The sequence below is a fragment of the Bos taurus genome, chromosome 23 (assembly GCF_002263795.3).
Source record: "Bos taurus isolate L1 Dominette 01449 registration number 42190680 breed Hereford chromosome 23, ARS-UCD2.0, whole genome shotgun sequence".
Taxonomy (NCBI): domain Eukaryota; kingdom Metazoa; phylum Chordata; class Mammalia; order Artiodactyla; family Bovidae; genus Bos; species Bos taurus.
Window position 1 is genome coordinate 3,716,428 of NC_037350.1, and position 22,616 is coordinate 3,739,043.

The 22,616-nt window shown below is 41.8% G+C and overlaps 1 protein-coding gene across 29 annotated transcripts in view; it reads left to right on the top strand.

Annotated features, from left to right (window-relative positions):
* DST (dystonin) overlaps positions 1 to 22,616 on the top strand; it is a 514,523-nt gene that overhangs the window by 463,159 nt on the left and 28,748 nt on the right. For all 29 annotated transcript variants that reach the window (XM_024983983.2, XM_024983991.2, XM_024983988.2 and 26 more), the window contains 14 exons: positions 32 to 263; positions 1,109 to 1,335; positions 2,813 to 2,935; positions 3,059 to 3,160; positions 5,152 to 5,253; positions 7,878 to 8,051; positions 8,362 to 8,517; positions 11,074 to 11,271; positions 11,602 to 11,730; positions 14,380 to 14,550; positions 15,375 to 15,530; positions 15,717 to 15,923; positions 18,816 to 18,935; positions 21,022 to 21,191. In XM_024983983.2, coding sequence (XP_024839751.1) covers positions 32 to 263; positions 1,109 to 1,335; positions 2,813 to 2,935; positions 3,059 to 3,160; positions 5,152 to 5,253; positions 7,878 to 8,051; positions 8,362 to 8,517; positions 11,074 to 11,271; positions 11,602 to 11,730; positions 14,380 to 14,550; positions 15,375 to 15,530; positions 15,717 to 15,923; positions 18,816 to 18,935; positions 21,022 to 21,191 — 2,267 coding nt within the window. The remainder of the gene's footprint in view (positions 1 to 31; positions 264 to 1,108; positions 1,336 to 2,812; positions 2,936 to 3,058; positions 3,161 to 5,151; positions 5,254 to 7,877; positions 8,052 to 8,361; positions 8,518 to 11,073; positions 11,272 to 11,601; positions 11,731 to 14,379; positions 14,551 to 15,374; positions 15,531 to 15,716; positions 15,924 to 18,815; positions 18,936 to 21,021; positions 21,192 to 22,616) is intronic.

Genomic DNA, 22,616 nt, shown 5'->3' on the forward strand with positions numbered 1-22,616 from the left:
CCTGTAAGCGGCCCCTGTGCTTGACCTGCAGTTCCATGACAAGATCGACCAGATCCTGGAGAGCCTGGAGCGTGTGGTGGAGCGGCTGCGGCAGCCGCCGTCCATCTCGGCAGAGGTGGAGAAGATCAGGGAGCAGGTCAGCGAGAACAAGAATGTGGCGGTGGACATGGAGAAGCTGCAGCCTCTGTACGAGACCCTCAGACAGCGGGGCGAGGAGATGATCGCGCGGTCCCAGGGCACGGACAAGGACATATCTGCCAAAGGTGAGCTCTTTGGTGAAGGACCTCTGAATGTTACTCTTAGAATGATTGTGGGTGTCCCCTGACAGCCCAGTTGCATATCAACACACTGGAGTTTAGGAAAAAAGTATCTCACAGGTGGGGCTTGTTTGGGGTGGAAGGGCTGTGCACACCAGTCTCTGGTTACTGTCTTCCTGTGTCTGTGAAATCAGTCCAGTAAATACAGCGCGCATCATGATGCGAAACCATGTGGTCTCCAGGCCCTTTAAATCAGGTGATTCAAGCATAATGCTAATTAAAGACCAAACCTAGGGATAGTGTGTCCTCGTTACTGACTGCATTAACTAATGTAACGGGTACCCAATCCCACAGCCACAGAAATGGCCACCAGGGTCCTAAGCTGACACCTTCAAGGTCTGGCCTGGGGTTGAAAGGAAGAGCTTGTGCACAGGTCAATGGAAATTCATGGTAAGGGAATGCTAGAAGGGAACTCAAAATACGTGTCCTACTTCGTTACATTCCAGGGATTGCATGGACATCTCTATTCTTGATTTGGAGAGCATAAAGAATAGACTAAACCTCTTTTGGAAGTAAGGCCAGCCTCGGTGAACTCAGGTCTCCCCTGAGCTCCGGTGCCTCTGAGCATTGTCCTGTGTCAGGAGGACTTGGTTCATAAGGAACAGGACACCCTCATGAACTGCATTTGTCTGGAAAGGCCACTGGGCCCAGGGATACCCACTAGATGGGCTCAACCCACATTTGGCCCAGGTTTAGACCCTTGGCAGACAGAATTGTGATTCCTGTGTGAGCTAGAAAGTTGTGCTTTTTTGATAAGGAAGTGTGTCTTCTCGATACTCTTCTGCTCGTAGCTGTTCAGGATAAGCTCGACCAGATGGTGTTCATCTGGGAGAACATCCACGTGCTGGTGGAGGAGCGGGAGGCCAAGCTGCTGGACGTGATGGAGCTGGCGGAGAAGTTCTGGTGTGATCACCTGTCCCTGGTGGTCACCACGAAAGACACGCAGGACTTCATCCGCGACCTGGAGGACCCGGGCATCGACCCCTCCGTGGTGAAGCAGCAGCAGGAAGCAGCAGAGGTGAGCCGAGTCTCCCTTAAAGTTAAGAGAACAAGGCGTAGCGGCGTGAATGCTGGGTTCCTTTAGTGTAAATATTTGGAATTATGCTGTTAAGACTGATACTTGACTCTGAAAGTGGAATGCACAGGATGTAGTACGGGAAAGAGTCCCCCCTCAGGTTTCCCTTGGAGAATGTGTATTTAGAAAGTTTCTCTCCATCCCCACTGCTTCTGCCTCATTGCTGGGCCTTGTCATGTCCTTTTTGTCTACAAAAGGAATCTGAGAGGCAGCCCCACCTGCAGTCTCTCTCCCTCCAGCCTCTAAGCTTACTGCCCATTGTCCTCTAGACCCGCTCTTGCTATCCTGCGGCTTCAGAAGCCCTTGGAGGATTGCATCCATTACCCAGTATCCAGGTCACCTGGAACATGGGATCAGCCCTTTCCACCCCAGCCTAGCCCAGGCCTATGTTTCCAAAGCCACCTTTTTCTCCTCTCCTTTCCCCAGCTCCTTCTCCAAAGCAGCTTTGTTCTTTCTAGCATCTGCATTTTGCACATTTTGTTTCCTCGCCCTGGGATGCCTCTCCTGACACGCCTCTGGTGAATCTCACTCAGACTCCGAGGCTCGGGTGGATTGTCACCCTCCACCCTCTCGTATACTCAGCTGAGTCAGTCTGTTCCCATAGCACTCCCCTCACTCCCAAGACTGCAGAGGGTGACTTCCTGTTGGCGGTACCTCTGTCTTTCCTGATGGACTTGGAGCCCCTTCTCCCTGTGTCTCCGATGCCTGGTGTGGGGCTTGGTTCATCCGTGGTCAATAAATGCATCTTGAATGAATAAATGTAGTTAACCAAGAAAATGAAAGAAAAGATAGATTAGTGCATATACTTTTTTTTAAAAAACAAGTATTTGTTTTATTTTTTAATTATTTATTTTAACTGGAGGATAGTTGCTTTACGATATTGTGATGGTTTTGCCATACAGCAACATGAATTGGCATTTCCGTCATAGGTTTTGTTTTGTTTTTGTACTTTACGTGTCCTAGGATAAAACTGAAAATCCAGAGTTAGATTATTCTACACCTGGTAACTAAGCAAATACATTAATTTGTGTGACGTCTTTAAGGTTATATTATACTTGTGTCTGTTTTAAGTGTGTATTGCCAAACTCATTGGTTTAAAAGACAAAACATATTTTCATGCTTTTCAGTACTGTTGATATTTTTTTAAAAAAACTTATTCTGTTATGTGTTACATGGAATTATTTCCTAAATATTGTCTTTATAATAAACACTTGACATTTGTTCCTTCAAAGGACACTTGTTCTTGGTTTTTCTATTGTTGAAAAAATTTAGTGCAGAAACTTAGAAAACAGGTGGAAAGAAAATAAAAATTGATTCTTATCCCGTTTCCTAGAGACAACTGCCATCAATGTCTGTGTGCATTTTTTTGGTTTCACTGTGGTTTGGCTTAAAATACTAAGGCTGCCATTTCTTATTCTAGGTCATAAGGGAGGAGATAGATGGATTGCAGGAAGAGCTGGACATGGTTATTAACCTCGGTTCTGAACTCATTGCTGCGTGTGGGGAGCCTGACAAGCCCATTGTCAAAAAAAGTATAGACGAGGTACAGCCCCCATTTCTAGCTCATCAGATGGTTTTTAAAAGGATTTTGCTAATTAAAGCATGTTTGATAGTAGTTGAAAATTTACCATATGACACTGAAAGAGTTCTGATATTTACATTGTAGCTAAATTCAGCATGGGATTCTCTCAACAAAGCTTGGAAAGATCGGGTAGACAGACTTGAGGAGGCGATGCAGACTGCCGTTCAGTACCAGGATGGACTGCAGGTAAGGCTTACAGCGTGTGCTGGAGGGGAGGGTTCAGATTAAACGATGCTCACAAATTCACGCGTTGGTATTGCCCCGTAGCTGCAGGTGTGATACCGTCAACTCACCTGCTTCGATTCGTGCTGTGTCTTTTCAAAGAGATTTCTGACACTGGAGATACATACAGATTTATAGACGCCCCTTTACACACATTCAGTGCAATTTACTTTGGAAAAAAAAATAGTTTAACTTTTTAAGGTGAAAGTCACAGTATTTTTCATAAATGTCTCAACCCCAGACAGTGAAGTGGAGCTGAATCTGAGTTCTGTCCTGGAGTTGAGTGGAGTCAGATGAAAGGGGTAAACACTGTCTAAAAATATCACCAAGTGTGTGTAGCTCAAGTCAGACATAAAGAAATGTGATTTGAAGCCAGTGTTCCTGGTGAACTAAAATAGATTTCTATTTTATTAGGTCATAATCAGTCATGTAAAAAGTGTTTTCTTCTTTTCTGTGTATATAATCCCTTTTAATGGTTGTTTTTCACATCCCTCACAGATTCTCATTCAGTTCACTAACCAGTTTTTTAGTTTATTCTTTACATTAAAAATTCTCCTATCAGTTGAAGCCAACTCAGGGATCTTTCTCTCCCTATTTTCCTTAACGTTGTTCCATTTCCTGACAAGGCTTCAGCCTTCATCCAACCATATGGAAAAGGCCTCTCTAAGTATTTCCATAACACCAAGAGAATATTATTTGCAAAGCTCAGATGAGGACATCTTTTCCCTTTGACTAGGCCACTTCATTTCTAAATTTACAAAAATAAATATCACAATCCTGGCTTTATGCCAGCTGAGAAGTATTTTGAACCTTGTAAATATATTTTAAAAAATTCACCACAAGGGACACCTTATTATCATTCTCCTGCCTTTCTTTTTAAACCAGTGTGATCATTTATTGGTTGGGTATCAGCAGCCAGTAACCTGTCAGGCTCCAGCTCTGTCTGCGTGGCCAGCGGGTGATTCTCACATCTGTTTGGCGGGTCCCTGGGACTGTGTCCTCTCCCTGGGCTGGAGATGGCAATGCCATCAATAGCCCCGGGGGGTCAAGGTCCCAGCTGGACACTGAGGCTACTCTCATCACTACTGATAGAAAAACAAGGCCCTTCAGAGGTCCCGCTGGTCCTGGGTCAGTAGCCTCACCTTGGGGATGAAGGGCAGTGAGGCACTGAACTGTATGTAGCTCAGTGTCCAAAGCTGAAGACACTCCCTCCAGAGGTTTCAGAGCTTGATTGTTAAGTAAAACACAGTTTGTTTCCCAAATTGTTGCTTAACCTCTCAGGGCTTGTTCCAAAGTTTTTTCCCCCTGAGTGTATGTCCTGGCAACTTCATTAAGTGGCACAATAATTTTGTATATTCAGTACCTGAAGAAAAAGTAAGTAGAGCCTTTTTAGAATATTTATATTGCATAAAAAGAATAAGAATTATAGGAGATTTTGCAGGTTTTTTGCAGTTAATAATGCTGGTCTTAATCATTATATGTGTAGGATTTTAATGCTAATCTAAATAATACATAAGAGTTTACTTGAGACAAATTGTTTCAAGTGCCTAGCAGTCAACTTCTTGATTATTTGAATCAACAGGATGGGTTTGAATCTTTTTCTTTCAGTATATTTATGCAGTCTGCCTTTTAGGCAGACATAAAAGAGGACAGAATTTTATTCTGTGTGGTAACTTTATAAAACTTTTTTTCAAATAGACTTTTCTTAAGTTCTGGATATTCTAAGATTCTGTTCGAGGTAGAATTCCTTCTTCAAATTTGGATACAAAAATGGAGATTTCATCTATTTCATATCTGGAATAATTGTTCCAGTATATTACCACTTACTTTTTTTTTTATAAAACAGGCTCATTGCTTAATATATAGATTTATGATTATACTTCTCTCTCACAGTTGAGATGGTGTAGTAGCTTCAAATATACTGTTATAATAATGTGACCTTGTGTGTTTTTCAGGCATTATTTGACTGGGTAGATATCGCAGGTGGCAAATTGGCTTCCATGTCTCCAATTGGAACGGATCTTGAAACCGTCAAGCAGCAGATTGAGGAGCTAAAGGTATGGTAAGGGCTGAGAAATCCACCAGGCACGTTGCGTTCTTAGGTTCTTGATTCATGGGACGCTTTGTGCAGATTTTTCTATGTTACATAATTGAAGTGCTTTATTTTGATTATGTAACTGGTTTACTATAGTGCCTGCACCTAATAAGCTGTGTATAAGTGCTCATTCAATAAAGGATACAAAATACTAGTAGTATTTCTTACCAAAGCAATACTGGTTTATTATAGAAAAATTCGAAAATGCAGATAAGCAGACTAAAATGTTATATACCAAGTGGCAGGCACTCTTAAATTTTGATTTATAGCCTTACAGATGTCCTCATGTTGAGAGTAAGATAAGGTATGCGTGTGTGTGTGTGTGTTTTACATATTACCTATGTATACTATACTGTTGGGCTTTCCTGGTGGCTCAGACTGTGAAGAATCTGCCTGCAGTGCTGGAGACCTCGGTTTGATCCCTGGGTCAGGACCATCCACTGGAGAAAGGAATGGCTACCCACTCCGGTATTCTTGCCTGCAAATTCCCATGGACAGAAGAGCCTGGCATGGCAGGCAACAGTCAGAAAGAGTCGCACACGACTGAGCAACTAACACTTTCACACACTATACTGTAAAGATTTTAGAACTGAATTATTTCGTACCATGCTGTAGTCACTGATACATACACTGGCTTCCCCGATGGCTTAGCGGGTAAAGAATCCGCCTGCAATGCAGGAGACACAGGTTCGATCCGTGGGTCAGGAAGATCCCCTGGAGAAGGAAGTGGCAATGACCACCAGTATTCTTGCCTGGAGAATTCCATGGACAGAGGGGCCTGGCGGGTGGGCTACAGTCCATGGGTTCACAAAGAGTTTGACACAACTGAGGGAGTGTGTGCGTGCACACACACACACACACACACACACGCATATACAGCAACGCTTCTGTTTTCTTCCTTGTTCAGAATAATTCAGTTAGTCTCATAGGCGGAAGGAGGATCCTGTGAGTGGATGGGATCACAGTGTTTCCCCAAATGTTTGTTCTGTAGATATTTGTTGTTTCCCATCTGCTTTCCTTTGTAATCTTTTTTCCTTTGTGGCTCTTGATCTCCAGCTGTGAAAATGGCTGGGCCATTTCCTCCACTGATGCTCCTTTATCAAAGTAGGGGCAGCATTTCCTCCCGAGGTTTAAGTCTTCCTCTGCAGAGGCATCGTGCCCCTTTCCATCAGTGCTACTACATTTTCACATAAAGTTACTATCTGGCTTTAGAAATGTAGCATTTTCCTCTCTGAGTGTGATATAGAATATTTTGGTTAGAAAAAAAATTGTTTCTTTTTGAGAACTTTACTCTTACCATCATTATTAGATTGTGATTTTTTTTTTCACTCTGTCTGCTCCTGTAGTAAACACATGATATCCTTTATATACAATTACAGATGTGCAGGGTTTGTGCATTTTACCTATGTCTCAGTGGTTTGCATATAGCAGACTAGGTGGAGTGGTTGCCTTGGAATCAGGTATCTGAAATTGCACTCCCTTTAATCCACTTACCAGCCAAATGGTGTTACCTAACTGCTCTCAATTCTGTGTCCCCAGCTTAGTTGAGGATAAAGTGAATTTCTTTAGAAGTTTATTGAGAACACCTTGACTCTAGCAAATGTTCACTGTGCTTTTGTTTTTAATTATTATTTTAATTTGCTTGAAAAAAAGGAAGCGACTGCTTAGCTCATTAATCATTTACTCTTTAATTATTTACTATTAGAGATTAAACTCAATACTTTATGAAAGGACAGTTTCCTATTACAAGTAACCCCTGGCTAACTTGTATTAGTTGGCAAAGCTAGGATGATTACATACATGTCATTAAGCACCAGGAGAGAGGAATGTTACTCTGAGTCATCACTGATTGAGCCATAGGATAAATAAATATTAATAAGCACAGCATGGGAGGGAATTCCCTGGCAGTCCAGTGGTTAGGACTTAGCACTCTCTCGGCCAGGGCCTGGGCTTGATCCCTGGTCGGGAAGCAGATCCCACAAGGTACGTAGCACGGCCAAAGAGAAAAAGAATAATAATAATTAAAAAACAGAACAGCATGGCTGCAGAAAACATACGATGTTGAGTGAATGCAAGATGTATGTGTGCTTTGAGCAGGAAATTAAGTTTGTTAGAGATTTTTTTCCCTGGGTTTCATATATGCAAATATATATTTTGTTTTATTCTTTCCTGTAGCTTCAAAACATTATTAAATATGTGTAATCAGACACTGAAAGAAGTTCATCATTGAAATTTGTTTGCTCTTTATTGTGGAGACAGAAGTGAAATAACCAAACTATAAAAACATTGTTTTCATCAGATTATGTTGAATAATGAAAAAGATTAATTTTTTAAATTAATTTTTATTTTATATTGTAATACAGTTGATTTACAATGTTGCGTTAGTTTCAGGTGTGAGAAAATTTCCTTTTATCTATGCCTTTTTTTTTTTTAATCAGTAAACCCTGTATTAGATTTTTATTCCTCTTCGGCCCTCCCCAATATGAAGTATGAATTAGAATAAAGATCTGACCCATAGAATTTTGGTTTAAAAAGTTAGTGATGTGTGACAAATTTTCCTTATATGTCTCTTTTTTTAAAAAACAGCAATTTAAGTCAGAGGCATATCAACAGCAGATAGAAATGGAGAGACTGAACCATCAGGCAGAGCTTCTGCTGAAGAAAGTAACAGAAGAAAGTGACAAACACACTGTTCAGGACCCACTGATGGAGCTGAAGTTGATATGGGACAGTCTGGATGAGAGAATCATCAACAGACAGGTAAATACCAATTTCAAGGTCATATATTAATGTAAAATAACTATTAAAAAGTAAAATAAGGTGTTCCTGGATACAAACTTTGAAAACCCTTACATTCACTTGTTTCCTTAGAATTTTTCCTGCTTTTCATGCCATTAAAAGAATTTCTTTTCAAACTTAAAATGTAGGAGGATGTGTGATTGGGTTCATTGGCTTTGTCTGTAGAACTCTGCAGCATGGAGCAATCGTTTGTTCACTTGTGTTTTATAAACGTGGGCCGTCTGTCCTGTCGGACATGTGGGTTGATCATCTTCCACCCCTCTGTCTGCAGCACAAGCTGGAGGGCGCCCTGTTAGCGCTGGGGCAGTTCCAGCACGCCCTGGACGAGCTGCTGGCCTGGCTCACGCACACCGAGGGCTTGCTCGGCGAACAGAAGCCTGTTGGAGGAGACCCCAAGGCCATCGAAATTGAACTCGCCAAGCATCACGTATGTGGCTGTTACTGCATTGTCTGTTTTCTTCTCTCTGCGTTTCTAGGGTCACCAGATGTTTCTGGTCTGTTTCTTTTTTAGGCATTTTATGGTTTTGACCCAAGTTTCTATTTGACATCTGCAACATAAGCACATTCCTTAAAAGATGATAGTCAAAATGTTTTTCTCATTGGTCAAGGTAGTTATTCTCCAAAATAGCAAGAATGGGGAATTTCTGACTAAATTTTAGGAGGGCTGCGTGACCAACACTGGAGGGTTTAAATTTCTGATTACCCCTGTCCTTGGATGACATCGTTTTACAAGTAGTTGAGACAGCCTGACGAGTCAGTTTTCTTACAGGCTCTTGTGTGTTCCCTCCGGTCACCCTTCCCTTCACGTGTCTCCATTGTGCTTTTAGGCTTGTTGCCTATTTCTGTCTGTCTCTCTAATCATGTTGGAGCTTATCCTTGTGTTTCTTTCTCTACTTTTCACTGGCTTTTTGTGTCTCGTAGTCTTTTTCTTTCAGAGTTAGCCTTTTAAAAGTGTTTGTTATGTTGCGAAGAGTTTTTACATTTCCTGTGCTTGATTGAAAGCTTATAAATGGAAAATGTTTGCCTTGAGATACATGCAAAAGAGTTTCATATTTTTGTCATCTTTGTGACACTGGTTAATAATTCTTGGTGGAAAATTCCATGCATCTTAGTCAAGTCATGAGGTTTAATGAATAAAAGTTATGGCCCGTAGAGTTGATCCCGACATTAAGCAGGCTCTCACTCCAGTACTCTTGCCTGGAAAATCCCATGGACAGAGGAGCCTGGTAGGCTGCAGTCCATGGGGTCGCTAAGAGTCGGACACAACTGAGCGACTTCACTTTCACTTTTCACTTTCATGCATTGGAGGAGGAAAGGGCAACCCACTCCAGTGTTCTTGCCTGGAGAATCCCAGGGACGGCGGGGCCTGGTGGGCTGCCGTCTGTGGGGTCGCACAGAGTCGGACATAAAGCGACTTAGCAGTAGCAGCAGCATAGAACTTTTAACATTCACATTATGTGGTATCTTATCCTGATCTTAATAAGTTTTCCTTGATTATCATATTGAAATATTTAATTATTTTACATATTAACACCATTTTAAAATAATAGGTGTCTAGGGCTTTAAGGTCATGATGTACAGTTTTTGATTATTCTTGCTTAATTCCTCTTCCTTTATGTGTTTCCTTGCAGTAATTGTTCCCTAATGTAAATTTTTCTTCTGTTTTTCCCTGGAGAAAGGGAGGGGATATTCTCATCTCTGTCCTGCCTTGTGCTCTGGTTCCTAGGCCGTGGCTTATATAGCGGGACTCCGAACATTTATAAGAATGACTTTTATAGAATTATCATTTGCTTTTATTATGAAAATATTGAGCTCTTAGCTTTTGAAAGTGGCTCCTACTGTTACCGTATCAAAATACCTGCTGCTTATAAAGATCACTCCTTACTCAGCTGACTTTATAGCTTTTGAAAAACCCTCCCTCGCCAGATGCCCCAGAACCCGAGTGAATGGAGTCAGAGAACAGTGATCACAGGTGGTTCGTGCCCTTGGCTGAAATCCTCCTGATCTGGGGTTCCCAGGGTGGGACATCCCACCCAGGATAACACACAGTGCTCTTCTTCTTTGCAACACACATCTGAGTGTAGAAAAGGATTGTCACAGACTTTTGCTAAAAATAGAGGAAGATTTCTTCTGGTTTCCAAAAACATAGCACAGTATTCATGAAAGGAAACTATTCCTGAGCTGTTATTTGTTCTTTAAAATTCTTTTAGCCTTGCAGTTGCTTTCTGCACTTACCACTCTTGTCCATGTTAATGCAGCTAAGTGTTATTAATCTGTCCTTATATTCCCACCGGATAATAGAATAGGAAGGTATTATGCACTGGGGTCTGCGGTGGGCATTTTACGTGTGTATTTTCTAGTAAGAGAACAACTAAATGGAGTGCTGGGCTCATGCATTCCCAGTGGATGGTGAAATCTCTTTCCCTTTAATAGTAGAGCCTCCTGGGGTTCCTGTCAACTTAAGAGTTAATTCTGGCACCCTTAAAACCTGAGATGATAAAAGAATATTCTATGATCATCATTTGTTTACTTTTTAAGAGTACTAATTGTAAGACATGGGAATGTATTCATTTTATGTTCAAATATATATCAGTATATTAATATATGTTTGAAGTTGTTTACCCAAGACATGGAAATTAAGTTCAATTAAAATGAGCTTGAATCAAATGAATATTTTTGAGTCTTTTAACTATAATCTCTAGATAATGTCATCAGTTGCAAAGCTGTTCTGATGGGAAGCACAAGCAGTGTTCTCAGCACAATCATTTCAGGGGATGTTGGTAGATTGAAGATAATACTCATCAAAGCTGCAAAGCTAAGGGGAAAGAAGTCCACCATTTTAAAAAGTTCACAATATTAAAATTCTGTGTATATCATGTTTTAATTTCAAAAGGTTTCCTAACCAGGAAATAAAACAATTGCGTTAGAAGCGATAATAGTATATTACAAACTAGCAAACATAGTGTTATTGGAATGTTTTCAGGTGCTCCAGAATGATGTGTTAGCTCATCAATCCACTGTGGAAGCCGTGAATAAAGCAGGAAATGACCTAATTGAATCAAGTGCAGGAGAAGAAGCGAGCAGCCTTCAGAACAAGCTGGAGGTTTTGAATCAACGCTGGCAAAATGTTTTGGAAAAAACAGAACAAAGGAAGCAGCATCTGGATGCTGCCTTGCGCCAGGTGAATAAGGGGATAAATCCTGAAACCTTCCGTAGTCTTCAAGATCAAGATGGCATGGCCTTCTCTGACTGGTTTTCAGACCCCTGTTTCGTTTTTATACCTTGGGGAGAGGAGTAAAAATAAGTGGGATAAAGGCGCAGAGCTGAAGAGAAGGCAGCTTTGTAGCTCTTAGCCTGGTGGTCTGATCTCCTGACGAAGAAGGGCAGGTGGTCCAGGGGCCCCTGCCGTTGTTCAGAGTGCATGGCGAGGCTTAGCAGGCTGCTTAAGCTTTGTTTGTGGCTTCAAAGTGACCATATTTGGGACCTGTCTTGAACCTCTCTCTCACTCCAGGCCAAAGGGTTCCACGGTGAAATTGAGGATCTGCAGCAGTGGTTGACCGACACCGAGCGGCATCTGTTAGCATCCAAGCCTCTGGGAGGTTTACCAGAAACAGCCAGGGAGCAGCTCAATGCCCACTTGGTAACTCTGTTGTTTCCTCCAGCTCTGGCCTCAGGTTAAGAAATTGACCATTTTGTATAGGCCCTGGTGGTAAATAAACCGTAGGTGAAGGTTTAAAGGCTGTCCAGTTTTGTAGCAGAAATGTAAGTGGTTGACACTCTGTTGATTAAATGTTGATTGAATTTTTAAAGTCAGAATCTCTGTTTTAAAGTGTAGTATGTCAATATATGAAAAACAGGTTTTGGAAATTTAGGCATTTTTTTTAGAAGCAAATCTTCCCCCATAAAATGATAAACTTTTATGGATAGTAATAGGGTAAATTTTAAACTGTGGTGCCTTGAGTGAAAAGAAAAATCCCAAAAGGAATCAGAATGAACTGAAAAAGTATTGCTGTGAACATGAGATGCTCACTGAGTTTCACAGAAGGCTAGAAGATGTGTTCTTGTCCTGTGAAGACAGAGTGACTTATTTGCTCCTTTGAACATTGGTGGGGCAGTGCCTTCAACCTCACAGCCACCAGGTTTGGACAAGAGGACGCTTGTTTTTCACTGTCTGTCCTGTCCCCGAGCAGTGCCTCCTGCCTGCGGGCTGTTCCCACTCAGACTGTAGCCCTGTCCTCTCTTAAGGATAAGGAAGAAAAATAATGAACTTGGGATTCTGACTTTCTATCATGGCAGTATGGAAACATTTGACTGTCTCTGATCCTTGCCTATTCATTTCCCATTGTAATTCTACTCCAAAAGTTGTAAGAGAAAGCAGTGTGTTGCAGGTGTTGGAAACTAACCCTCTGAATTTTTATATTTATGAATTTGCATCATAAATCTTTTTTAATATTCTAATGCTTACAGTTAGCATCTTAAGAAATTAAAGCAGAAGTACTTAAGGGTTTGGCAAAAGGAATGGTCCATTGTTTGTGAAAATCTGTCCTCTCTAGTAATTCTCGTGTTACTGTAAAATCCTACTAATAAAGCTGCACTTATTGGGGATAATTTTGCATTTGATGATTTGGAGAGGAAGTGCCATCCTGTAGGTGCTGTGAAGAAATACAGCAGAGGTAACATTTGTTACACAGCGGCTGTGAGCAGTTAAAATGAATCCTGTTAGTCCAGTAGAGAATTTTCTAGAGTCTGTTTTCCTTGTTTTAGAAAATTATTGTGTATGTGGTTTTGTTGTTATATGTTGGGTTTTGGGTGCCACAGGAGACTCATTTGTTCACTGAAAAAGTAGTTGACTAACTTGGGAGTGCTTGTCTTTTCCATAAATCTGGCCATCTTCCAGTTATCTCCTTACTTCCCAAGAAGTACCTGCATAGCTGTCACAGTCCAACAAGTATAAGTTTAATGAATTCTTGAGCAAACATGCTTGAGATGTTTGTCTAATAACAGCTATTTTTTAAATGTTAATTTAGAAGAATGTAAAGGAAAAGTTGGAAAGCAAAGGACTTATCTTTAGAATATTTTATTTTAGAAAAATATCACATATCATCATGTCTGGTTTGGGTAGGATATTTAAAATGAATTTGCTGATATAATTTGCTAGATTATAAAATTCCATGATTTAATGAATTCTAAAGAGTTACTGATTTTCATAATACTGTTTTAGTCATGTTCTTTTGAGTTCGTTCTCTTATACGTGAAGAAACCTAGAAAACTTGTGCTATTACTATTTCCTGAGATTTAGCAATATTTAGAAGCTTTGCTCTGATTAGATGATATTGTAAATATGTTTAGAGGGGGATTTTTGTAAATATGTTTAGATGATACTATAAATATGTTTAGAGAGGAACTTCTTAAGGTTTTAGAAATTACAAAGTGTTGAGGCAATAAAGTTCTAAAATTAGTAGTGATTGTCGCACATCCTTATGAATATACTAAAACACTGACTTCTAGACTTTAAAAAGGTGATTTTTATGGACTGTATCTCAATTTTTAAAATTATAAAGTTGAAAGTGTTAGATAGTATATAATTTTTCAGTGAGGGCTATGGTTTGACTTATATTAAATCAAATCAATGGAATAGAACTGGTCTTATTTATTACATGAATACAACTATTGTTTCATTGATCTTCCATCCTGAATCCGTTTAAGGAGTATTTTTTATATTCTTTGTAGAAGATACACACTGCATTCTAGTTGAAAACTTTTAAAATGTTATACGAGAGAAGAATATTATATTCATAGGGCCACAAGCCTGGCTTCTGTGATTTCAAAGTCTGAATCATCAACTTTTGTCTTACTATACTGGGTCTTTCCTTCTATCCACTGTAAGTCTTCTGAGCATAGAATTATGTTATACAAAAATATCATAGTTGCTGTCTCATGGCCCAGGGAGAGACTTAGAGAACCCATTTTACAGAGAGGAAGTTGAGGCTCTCTGAGGTTACGTTATGCACCCAGGGTCACAGAGCTGATTGGTTACTGTACGCTGTAACCTTTTGTAGTAGCGGTAGTTTAAAATATTGACATATGTGAGATAGATTGATGACAATAGCCCCATTTCTAGGATTTCTTGGTAGAAACAGTATGACTGTACGGTTAGGTGTTCTTTGAATATAGCAGAAAGTTCGAGTGTCAGGGTTATTTGTGAGCTGGATGGATTGATAATGTGGAAAAAGAACTCAGAGTTTGTTGTCTTAAAAGTGATGTAATTTGGGGGAATATCTCCATTTAGGAAATCTGTGCTGCCTTTGATGTTAAAGAAGAAACATATAAGAATCTGATGCAGAAAGGCCAGCAGATGCTTGCAAGATGCCCCAAATCAGCAGAGACAAATATTGACCAAGACATAAATAACTTGAAAGAAAAGTGGGAATCGGTGGAAACGAAGCTCAATGAAAGGAAAGTATGTGCCTTGATGAATACTATAGAATGAATGTCTCAGTTTCGTTGCATGAGTCTGACCTTATCTCTGAGTAAAACGTCAGTGGAACTTTTAATGACTCGTGTTTAAATTTTCTTTGTATGCGTTTGGACATTAATGGGTTCTGAAAATAGTATTCTGTCTTAACATAGGAGAGCAGAGTTGAAGGAGCCTATTCAGACACAGATAGAGAAAGGTATATCATAGATCAGGTGTTACTAGATATAGTTTAAGCCTGTGAACCACTTGAATTCTGAGTGGTTAAATAATTTTAATCACACTTTTTAAGCAAAAGGCAGGCTATATGTAGGCTTGGGGTAGGGGAAGGGAGACCAAGAAAATGAAATGAATTGTATATATAAAAATAAGCACTTATGCAACAGAAATCTTTGAGAGGGAATTAAAAATATTAATCATATAAAAATGATAGGCTTGGAATACTAGATCATGTGCCTTCACCAACAGAGGATAATGTATATATGTTTCATAGTATTTTGACCCCCAAAATGAGTTGTATGCATGTCAAATTTTCTTTTTCTACATTCTGCTATGTAATTATGTTCTGTTGCAGATTGTTCCCAAGCCATAATTTTAGTGTATATAAATTCTTTTTTACCTGCAGTGAGATGCTTCTCACTCTACTTGAAGGGGGTTAGCCAGTATTCAAAAACTGTCTGGGAGAGATGCAGAAATACACAGACTATGCAGAAATACAGCGTGGATGGAAAGGAGATCTGTCAGAGAGTGGTTACACTGGGGGAAAGCACCTTGAATACCACAGAATGCTCAATAATCCGTCTTTACAGGTTAAACTGGAAGAGGCTCTCACCTTGGCCATGGAGTTCCACAACTCCCTCCAGGACTTCATCAACTGGCTCACCCAGGCGGAGCAGACCCTCAACGTGGCTTCCCGGCCCAGCCTGATCTTGGACACTGTCTTGTTTCAAATCGATGAACACAAGGTAAAGCTGCAGCCCTGATGTAGAGCACTTAACTCTCAGACGTTTTTAGACACCAGGCTGTTTTAATGGGAAAAGCATACATTTGGTGGTTTGACTACCGTCTTTTGTCGTTTGAGACCAGCTCATCATCCCAGAAGCATTTCAAGATCCATTTTTCCTTACCATGCTTTTTTCTTTTTTGGAAAGGTCTTTGCCAATGAAGTCAATTCTCACCGAGAGCAGATCATAGAGCTGGACAAAACTGGAACCCACCTGAAATATTTCAGTCAGAAGCAAGATGTCGTTCTCATTAAGAATCTGCTTATCAGCGTACAGAGTCGCTGGGAGAAAGTGGTTCAGCGCTTAGTGGAGAGAGGAAGATCTTTGGATGAAGCAAGGAAGAGGGCCAAGCAGGTAAACCTCTGTAAAGATCCTCTGAACTCGGCAGTGACTCGGTTAGGTTATTAAATGGATGTTGTTATTAAAGTCCTTTTATGGCAGGCTGTGCCTTGTGTAGCTGTCATGGCCTGGGGCCAAGGTGTTTATTTCCTACAAGGAGCGTGGCCTGAGTCTGGAGGATGACTTCACTTTCTGAGCTGGCAGCAGCCCCAAACCCTGGGGATCAGCCTTGGAGGGACTGATCTTTGCTTGATCTCACTGATGGACCCTTCTCATCAGGGCTCAAAAAGAGCCTCCATAGTTCTGTTGTTGGTTCTGTTTGTTTTCTTTGTCCTTCCAGCATCCACTCAGAGTGAGGCAGTCTATTACACTGCTATGGCTGTGTAGCTCTAAAACCAGGCTCTCTCCCCACGGGCCCCCACGCAGCTTTCTGAAGGTGTGCTCTGGGTCTGAGCTACTACCAGGGTCCTCTTCTCCTCTCCCAGTCTGTGCACTTGTTGGCAAGCCTTCCTTTCTTCTCTGGTTGGATACCGCTCCATCCGACTTTGAAATGAACTGTTTGAATCTTGGGGGGGCTGGTTTTTTAATCTAAAGAATCTCACAAGGAGCTTTTCTTCCTTCATCTGTCGTTAATATTCTGTTCTAGACTGAACGCTGAAAAGTACAGTGATACATTTCTGTACTCCAGGGAAGAAGGAAGATGCACCCCCCTGACTTGGCATATAGCTTTGATTTTTTACTAGGAACTTCTTGGAATAACATCTTTATCATGACTCTTTCTAACCCATTCATTTGCACTTGTCTGGCATTGGTGTTGGGTTGGTTATTTGGGGAGCGAGGTTCAGTTGGGCGATGCAGTAGATGACCTGGGAGTCCAGTGTTGGAGCATTTCAAGCAGTCAGCATGACATGTTTAAAGGCTTGCGAAATGACAAATTGAATTGTGATAGGATTACAGGCCGCGTGTCTCCTTTTGAGTGGGAAGTGTGGTGTGTTCCATGTTATAAGTGCGTCTCTGGAATGGAATCAGCCTGGATGTTTTTGTAGGACAGCACTCAGGCCAGACCTGCCATGTCTCCTCCCGCCTGTGCAGCTCCATCGGCTGTACTGGACGCACTCTGAGTTAGGAACGTCTGATCACCAAAGCCTCTTGGATATCAGTTGCCGATCGGCCACTGTCTTCCACCTTTCTCTATTGAGTCCATCTTATTTTCTCAATTTATTCAGTTAAACATGTAAGGGTACTGTTCTCCGTGCAGAGGGATGTTGTTTCTTCTATTTGAGTGACTTCAGAACAGTTTTGAGAGCAGAACCAGTCTCAGAACGTGTACATTTATGTCCTCGTACTTACTGCTCGGTTGTTACAGGCTGTGCTGTCTGCAGATGGCCGGGCACCATCGTCAGCTGTTTATTTATTTACTCTGTTATCTCACATTTGGCTCAGATCTTGGCTGCAGTTCTCTGACTTGGGCAATCTGTGTGGCTGTTCTGGCCTCTCTGTTTTCATTGCTGAGTTGATTACCCCTGGGGAGGGGCCTGGGGAGAGGTCTCTAACGAGATGGTCTCCCCTGGACCTTTGCTGCCTTGCCATTTTGTGCTGTCACTGAGCTTGTGTCAGAAGTCTTTTTGTTATTTCACTGTTCATGTTCTTTGATAGAAAGCAGACTATATTTTGATTGCTCAAGTTTTTGCTATGTTTCTGTTCCCTTGAGTTCCTTAGAAGAAATAATTTGTAACCAGTTTCCCAGTTTGGTATCCAGAAACAGTACCAGCTGAAATCAAATATTGGATCAGCCAAAAAGTCCATTCAAGCTTTTCCATACCATCGTATGGAAAAACCCAAACGAACTTTTTGGCCAACTCAGTGTGTATAGCACCAGAATAGTTCAAGGTTGAAGACAGACAGAATTCTGTTTTACTAGAACTCAGGTACGGTGGGCACTCTTATATATAAAGCCAACATGGGAGGCTCAGGCTTTGATGGGAGGGTTCAGAGAGCAACAAGAAAGACACTGAACTGTCCTTGCATTAAATAGGAATGTAATGGCCCCTTTTTGTTAAAAATGAATGTACAAACTTTATCCTTTTTGTACCCCTCTCTTATCATAGGAATTAAACACCTGAGAAGTAAACCCAGATCTGTCAGGAGACAACAGCAGAAGCCTACATTATTGTTTTTTTATTATTTTATTGAAGTATAGTTGATTTACAATGTTGTGGTTAATTTCTGCTGTGCAGCAGAGTGACTCAGTTACGCAAATATATATTCTTTTTCATTATGGATTATCACAGGATATTGAACAGAGTTCCCTGTGCTGTACAGCAGAGCCTTATTGTTTGTCCATCCCATATGTAACAGTTTGCATCTGCTAATCCCAGTCTCGCCAATTCTTCCCTTCCTCGCCCTCCCCCTCAGCAGCCACAAGTCTGTTCTCTGTCTGTGAATCGGTTTTGTTTTGTAGAATGTTCATTTGTGTCATATTTTAGATTCCAATCAGAACAGCGTTCAGAAAGCCAAATGAAAAAAAAAAAATGAAAGCAATAGGAGAGACCTATGGGATAACATAAAGCATGCTGGTCTATACTTAGTTAGTTATTAAGCAAAAGAAGGGGTTGGGGGTGTTCTGCCTGATCTCCCTGCCTCCCCAAGCCCTACTTCTGTTTCTGTTAAGGCTGACTGTATTTGAATGAGTTGTAACAAAGTGACCGTGGGGTGTGACCACAGAAGCATTAACAAGATGTTTTGCAATCTGCTGATGAAAATATTCTTTCTCCTTCTTCTTCAAGGAAAACTTTGAATAAATAATTTCGTACATTTCTGTTACTATTAGTTTCTGTTTAAAAATGTATTCGATTTCAAATCTAGTGAGTGTGCCCGACTGGACAAAGATGTGAATTTCTTTTACAGTTCCATGACGCTTGGAGTAAGCTTATGGAGTGGCTGGAAGAGTCAGAAAAGTCTCTGGATTCTGAACTGGAAATTGCCAACGACCCAGACAAAATCAAAACACAACTGGCACAGCATAAGGTGGGTGGGCAGCTAAAGGAAGCACATTGTGTCATTGTACGTCTCAAGGTCACTTTGAAATTCTTATCTGATTGCGTGTTTATTCATCACAAGAGAAGAAAGGCTGTCCAATGTGGACTCATACTAAATTTAAAACCGCTTGCCCTTCTTGTTGATCAAAGAGCAGTAGTATCTTTACTCTCCAAGAATCATTCCATTATGATTCCAGGATTAGCTGTTAAAGGAAAACACACAAGATTAAAACCGGATCTTTAACTATCTAAAATAATACATGAAGGATTTCCAGAGGTTGAACATTGGTACCTCAGTTTATCACAACTGCCTTGTCTTGTCATTTCCTTCATAGCCATGCAGAAGATAATTGTGTACTGAAAAGAATGTTTTGCCATGTAGATTGCTCTAAACAGTGCAGTGGGGAAAATTGGTTGCCTCATCCTAAGTTGGTATTATTGTGTATGTGTGTGAAATTTCACCCCTTTCCTCAAAGGGACATGGTCACCGGCTTCCCTGTGCAGACAAGAAGATATGGAAACAACGTTTTTTGTATTTTCTAATGTATATATCCAATCACATGCCATTCAAAGACCACTTCCCCATTCTCCCCAGCACTTTTTAATTTGGGTCTTTCTATATATTACTCTGTAATGTGATCATCAGCCCTCAGGGTGAGGATGTGTGTTGAAGGAGCATGTTCCTTCAACAGGTTTGTAATTTTAGGTTTTACATGTAAATCATTGCTTGGAACATGATAATTTTTAAAAGGCTGTGAGAAATTGGTTGATGTAAGTTTTATCGTCATCATGAAGTTATAGCCATCGTGTTTATCCAGGCTGGTGGCTCCATTCATGGGTGTTACTGACTGCAGGGGTCGGGATGCTGGGATCATGGGGGCCCTTTCTTTGGCTGGATGAGGGGTTGCGAGTGGCTTGTCCTGCTGGCCCCTCTGCATCTTCCCAAGAGCTGCCCCTCCAGCACTGGCAGCCCAGAAACAGGGACCAGCACCCTCCCTGCCCTTCTCAGAGTAGACCAACCGCCTGATATGAACGTAAGCATAGACGTGGAATTATGAAGTCTGATGAAAGCATGTTACATATTTAACATAGGAAGTCCTGGGCATACAAATGCATGCAGAACCCTATTAGATTCTCTTTTTCCTAGTATGACCTGTCATGGTAACCCTTCTCTGAGATAAGGATACAAGGTACATTAAGCCAGTTTTAAAAGAAGTCTTTTCTCTTTATCATTTGGATATGTTTAAAAACGTTGACTCTGTCCTGTATTCAGCTATAACATTTGTTATGTATCTGATGTGTGAGGAGATAAACACACATGTCAATACCATGATTCTAAATCTAGCATTCTATTATGAATAACAGGAAAAAATAATAATAACAGAAAACAAACTACAAAAATAGATAGTGGAATGAGTACATGAGTGTGTGCCAAGCTGCTTCAGTCGTGTCTGACTCTGTGCGACCCCATGGACTGTAGTCTGCCAGGAGGCCCCTTTGTCCATGGGATTCTCCAGGCCTCAATACGGGGATGGGTTGCCATTTCCTTCTCCAGGGGCTCTTCCTGACTCGGGGATAGAAGCTGGGTCTCTTACGCTGCCCGCACTGGCAGGCAGGTTCTGTACCACTGGTGCCACCTGGGAAACTTACTGCGAAAAATAAAGTCATTCTGGACTTTAAGTCATAATTGCTCTGAGTACTAGCTACCTTTTCCTCTCCAAACTGTCTTGGGTCTCTCAGTAGTTTATTAGCAATTCCATTTTATCATCACTGTTTATATTGTTTGCAGTTTATATCTACATGAGATTCAGGATTGGTTTTGCTTGGAACCTGTTCTTGTGGTAATGGTAGGTGCTCTGAAAGACACTTGGATTCTGCGAAAAGTGAATCTTTCCGTTTGAAAGTGTAAAGACTCTGCTCTCCCCTGGCGTGTTCCCGTGTTGTGCACGCTGCAGCGCCTGACTCAACGATGGCCCGTGTCTCCGCTTATTTGTCCAGGGTTTTTCACTGTCTCTTACCCATTTGTGGATTGGTCCCGAGTAGACATGCGCACTGTTTTCTTGTTGAACACGTAGGAGTTTCAGAAATCCCTCGGAGCCAAGCATTCTGTGTACGACACCACCAGTAGGACCGGGCGTTCCCTGAAGGAGAAGACCACCCTGGCTGACGACAACCTGAAGCTGGACGACATGCTGAGTGAGCTCCGGGACAAGTGGGACACCATCTGCGGGAAGTCGGTGGAGAGGTGAGACGCTCCCGACGGCGGCCGCTCCCGTGCTGGACCCGGCGGACTCCGGGCCTGGTGCCTTGCAGGGAGGGCTGGGGCCCCTGAGTACGTGCCTCCTGTGCCTGGAGAGCGCCTGCTCACCCTGGAGGCGTTGCTGTCCATTACTGTTTGTCTCTAAGGGCTCAGTTCATTCAAAATGACCTCCCCCTCTGCGCCTCCCACCGCCCCTGCCATGGGACTGGCCCCCAGGTCTGCCATTGTCCTCCTCACACCCATCCCCACATCCCAGCAGACCTGTGTGCTTAGAGCAGAGTGGGTTCTTGGGGCCTCCCTGCCCATAGCCTTAGGGACCAGCTCTCGAGTGTGGACCAGGACACGGGCTCCTCACTGCACTCAGCAGCGTCCTCCCAGCCTGGCCCCACCGCCCCTTCCTGTCTCCTGCCTCCTCTTCCTCACGTATCAACCAGGAAAAACCCAAAGCTTCGAATAGTTTTTAAGCACCTGAGGAAGTAAAATAGCGGTTGCAGAGTTTGTGCACGCACGTGTGCTCGGTCGCTTAGTTGTGTCCGACTCTGTGCGACCCCGTGGACTGCAGCCCAGCAGGCTCCTCTGTCCATGGATTCTCCAGGCACCGGTGCTGCTGCGGGCTGCCGTTTCCTCCTCTCGGGGATCTTCCCGAGCCAAGGATCACTTCTGCGCCTCTTGTGTCTCCTGCATTGGCAGGCAGGTTCATGCTGCTTATGAATGCTTTCAAGTTTCTCATCCAGAAGTTAGTCTAATTGCTTTTGTCAGTGTCCAAATTAAACAGCATATTATATATTTCACTCTAGGAGCTTCATCATGATTTTATGGTTACTTTTAAAAAAAAATCTTTAAAATCATCTCCAGTCTCAGAAGGTTACAGCTTTTTGCAATGTCCTCTAAATGATTTCACAGCATTTTGTAAGGCATTCTTGCAGAGACAGAAAGGCCCAGCGATGAACAGACGCCTGAGTGGCAGGCTTTAGCGGTGGGGGCATGGTGACCACAGAGCCAGCTGAGGGGCTTTGGGGTGATAGACTGTGTCCTGATTGCGATGACGTTACATGAATACAGACGTTACATGAATACAGTGTTTAAATCCATGGAACTGTACCTCTGCAGACTCAAACGTACTGCGTGACTCCTGAAAATGTACATTTTTTCATGGAAAAGGCATATTTTCATGACGAAAGCAAAGGGTCCATGATTTCCAGAGGTGATGATGAGGGACATTTCCTGGAATAGATGCCATGTATTTAAGGGATAAAAAAGAAATTTTGTTATTTTTTTAGGAAAGCAGAGAAACCGCAGTCAATCCTAGTATGCTCCTTTTTCTCTTGAGGTCTGCCCAGCCTTCACAGATGGATTTTAGATGTTCCGTTCTTAGAGGGTGGCTTTTTTGTTGCCCAGATTGATTGTTTT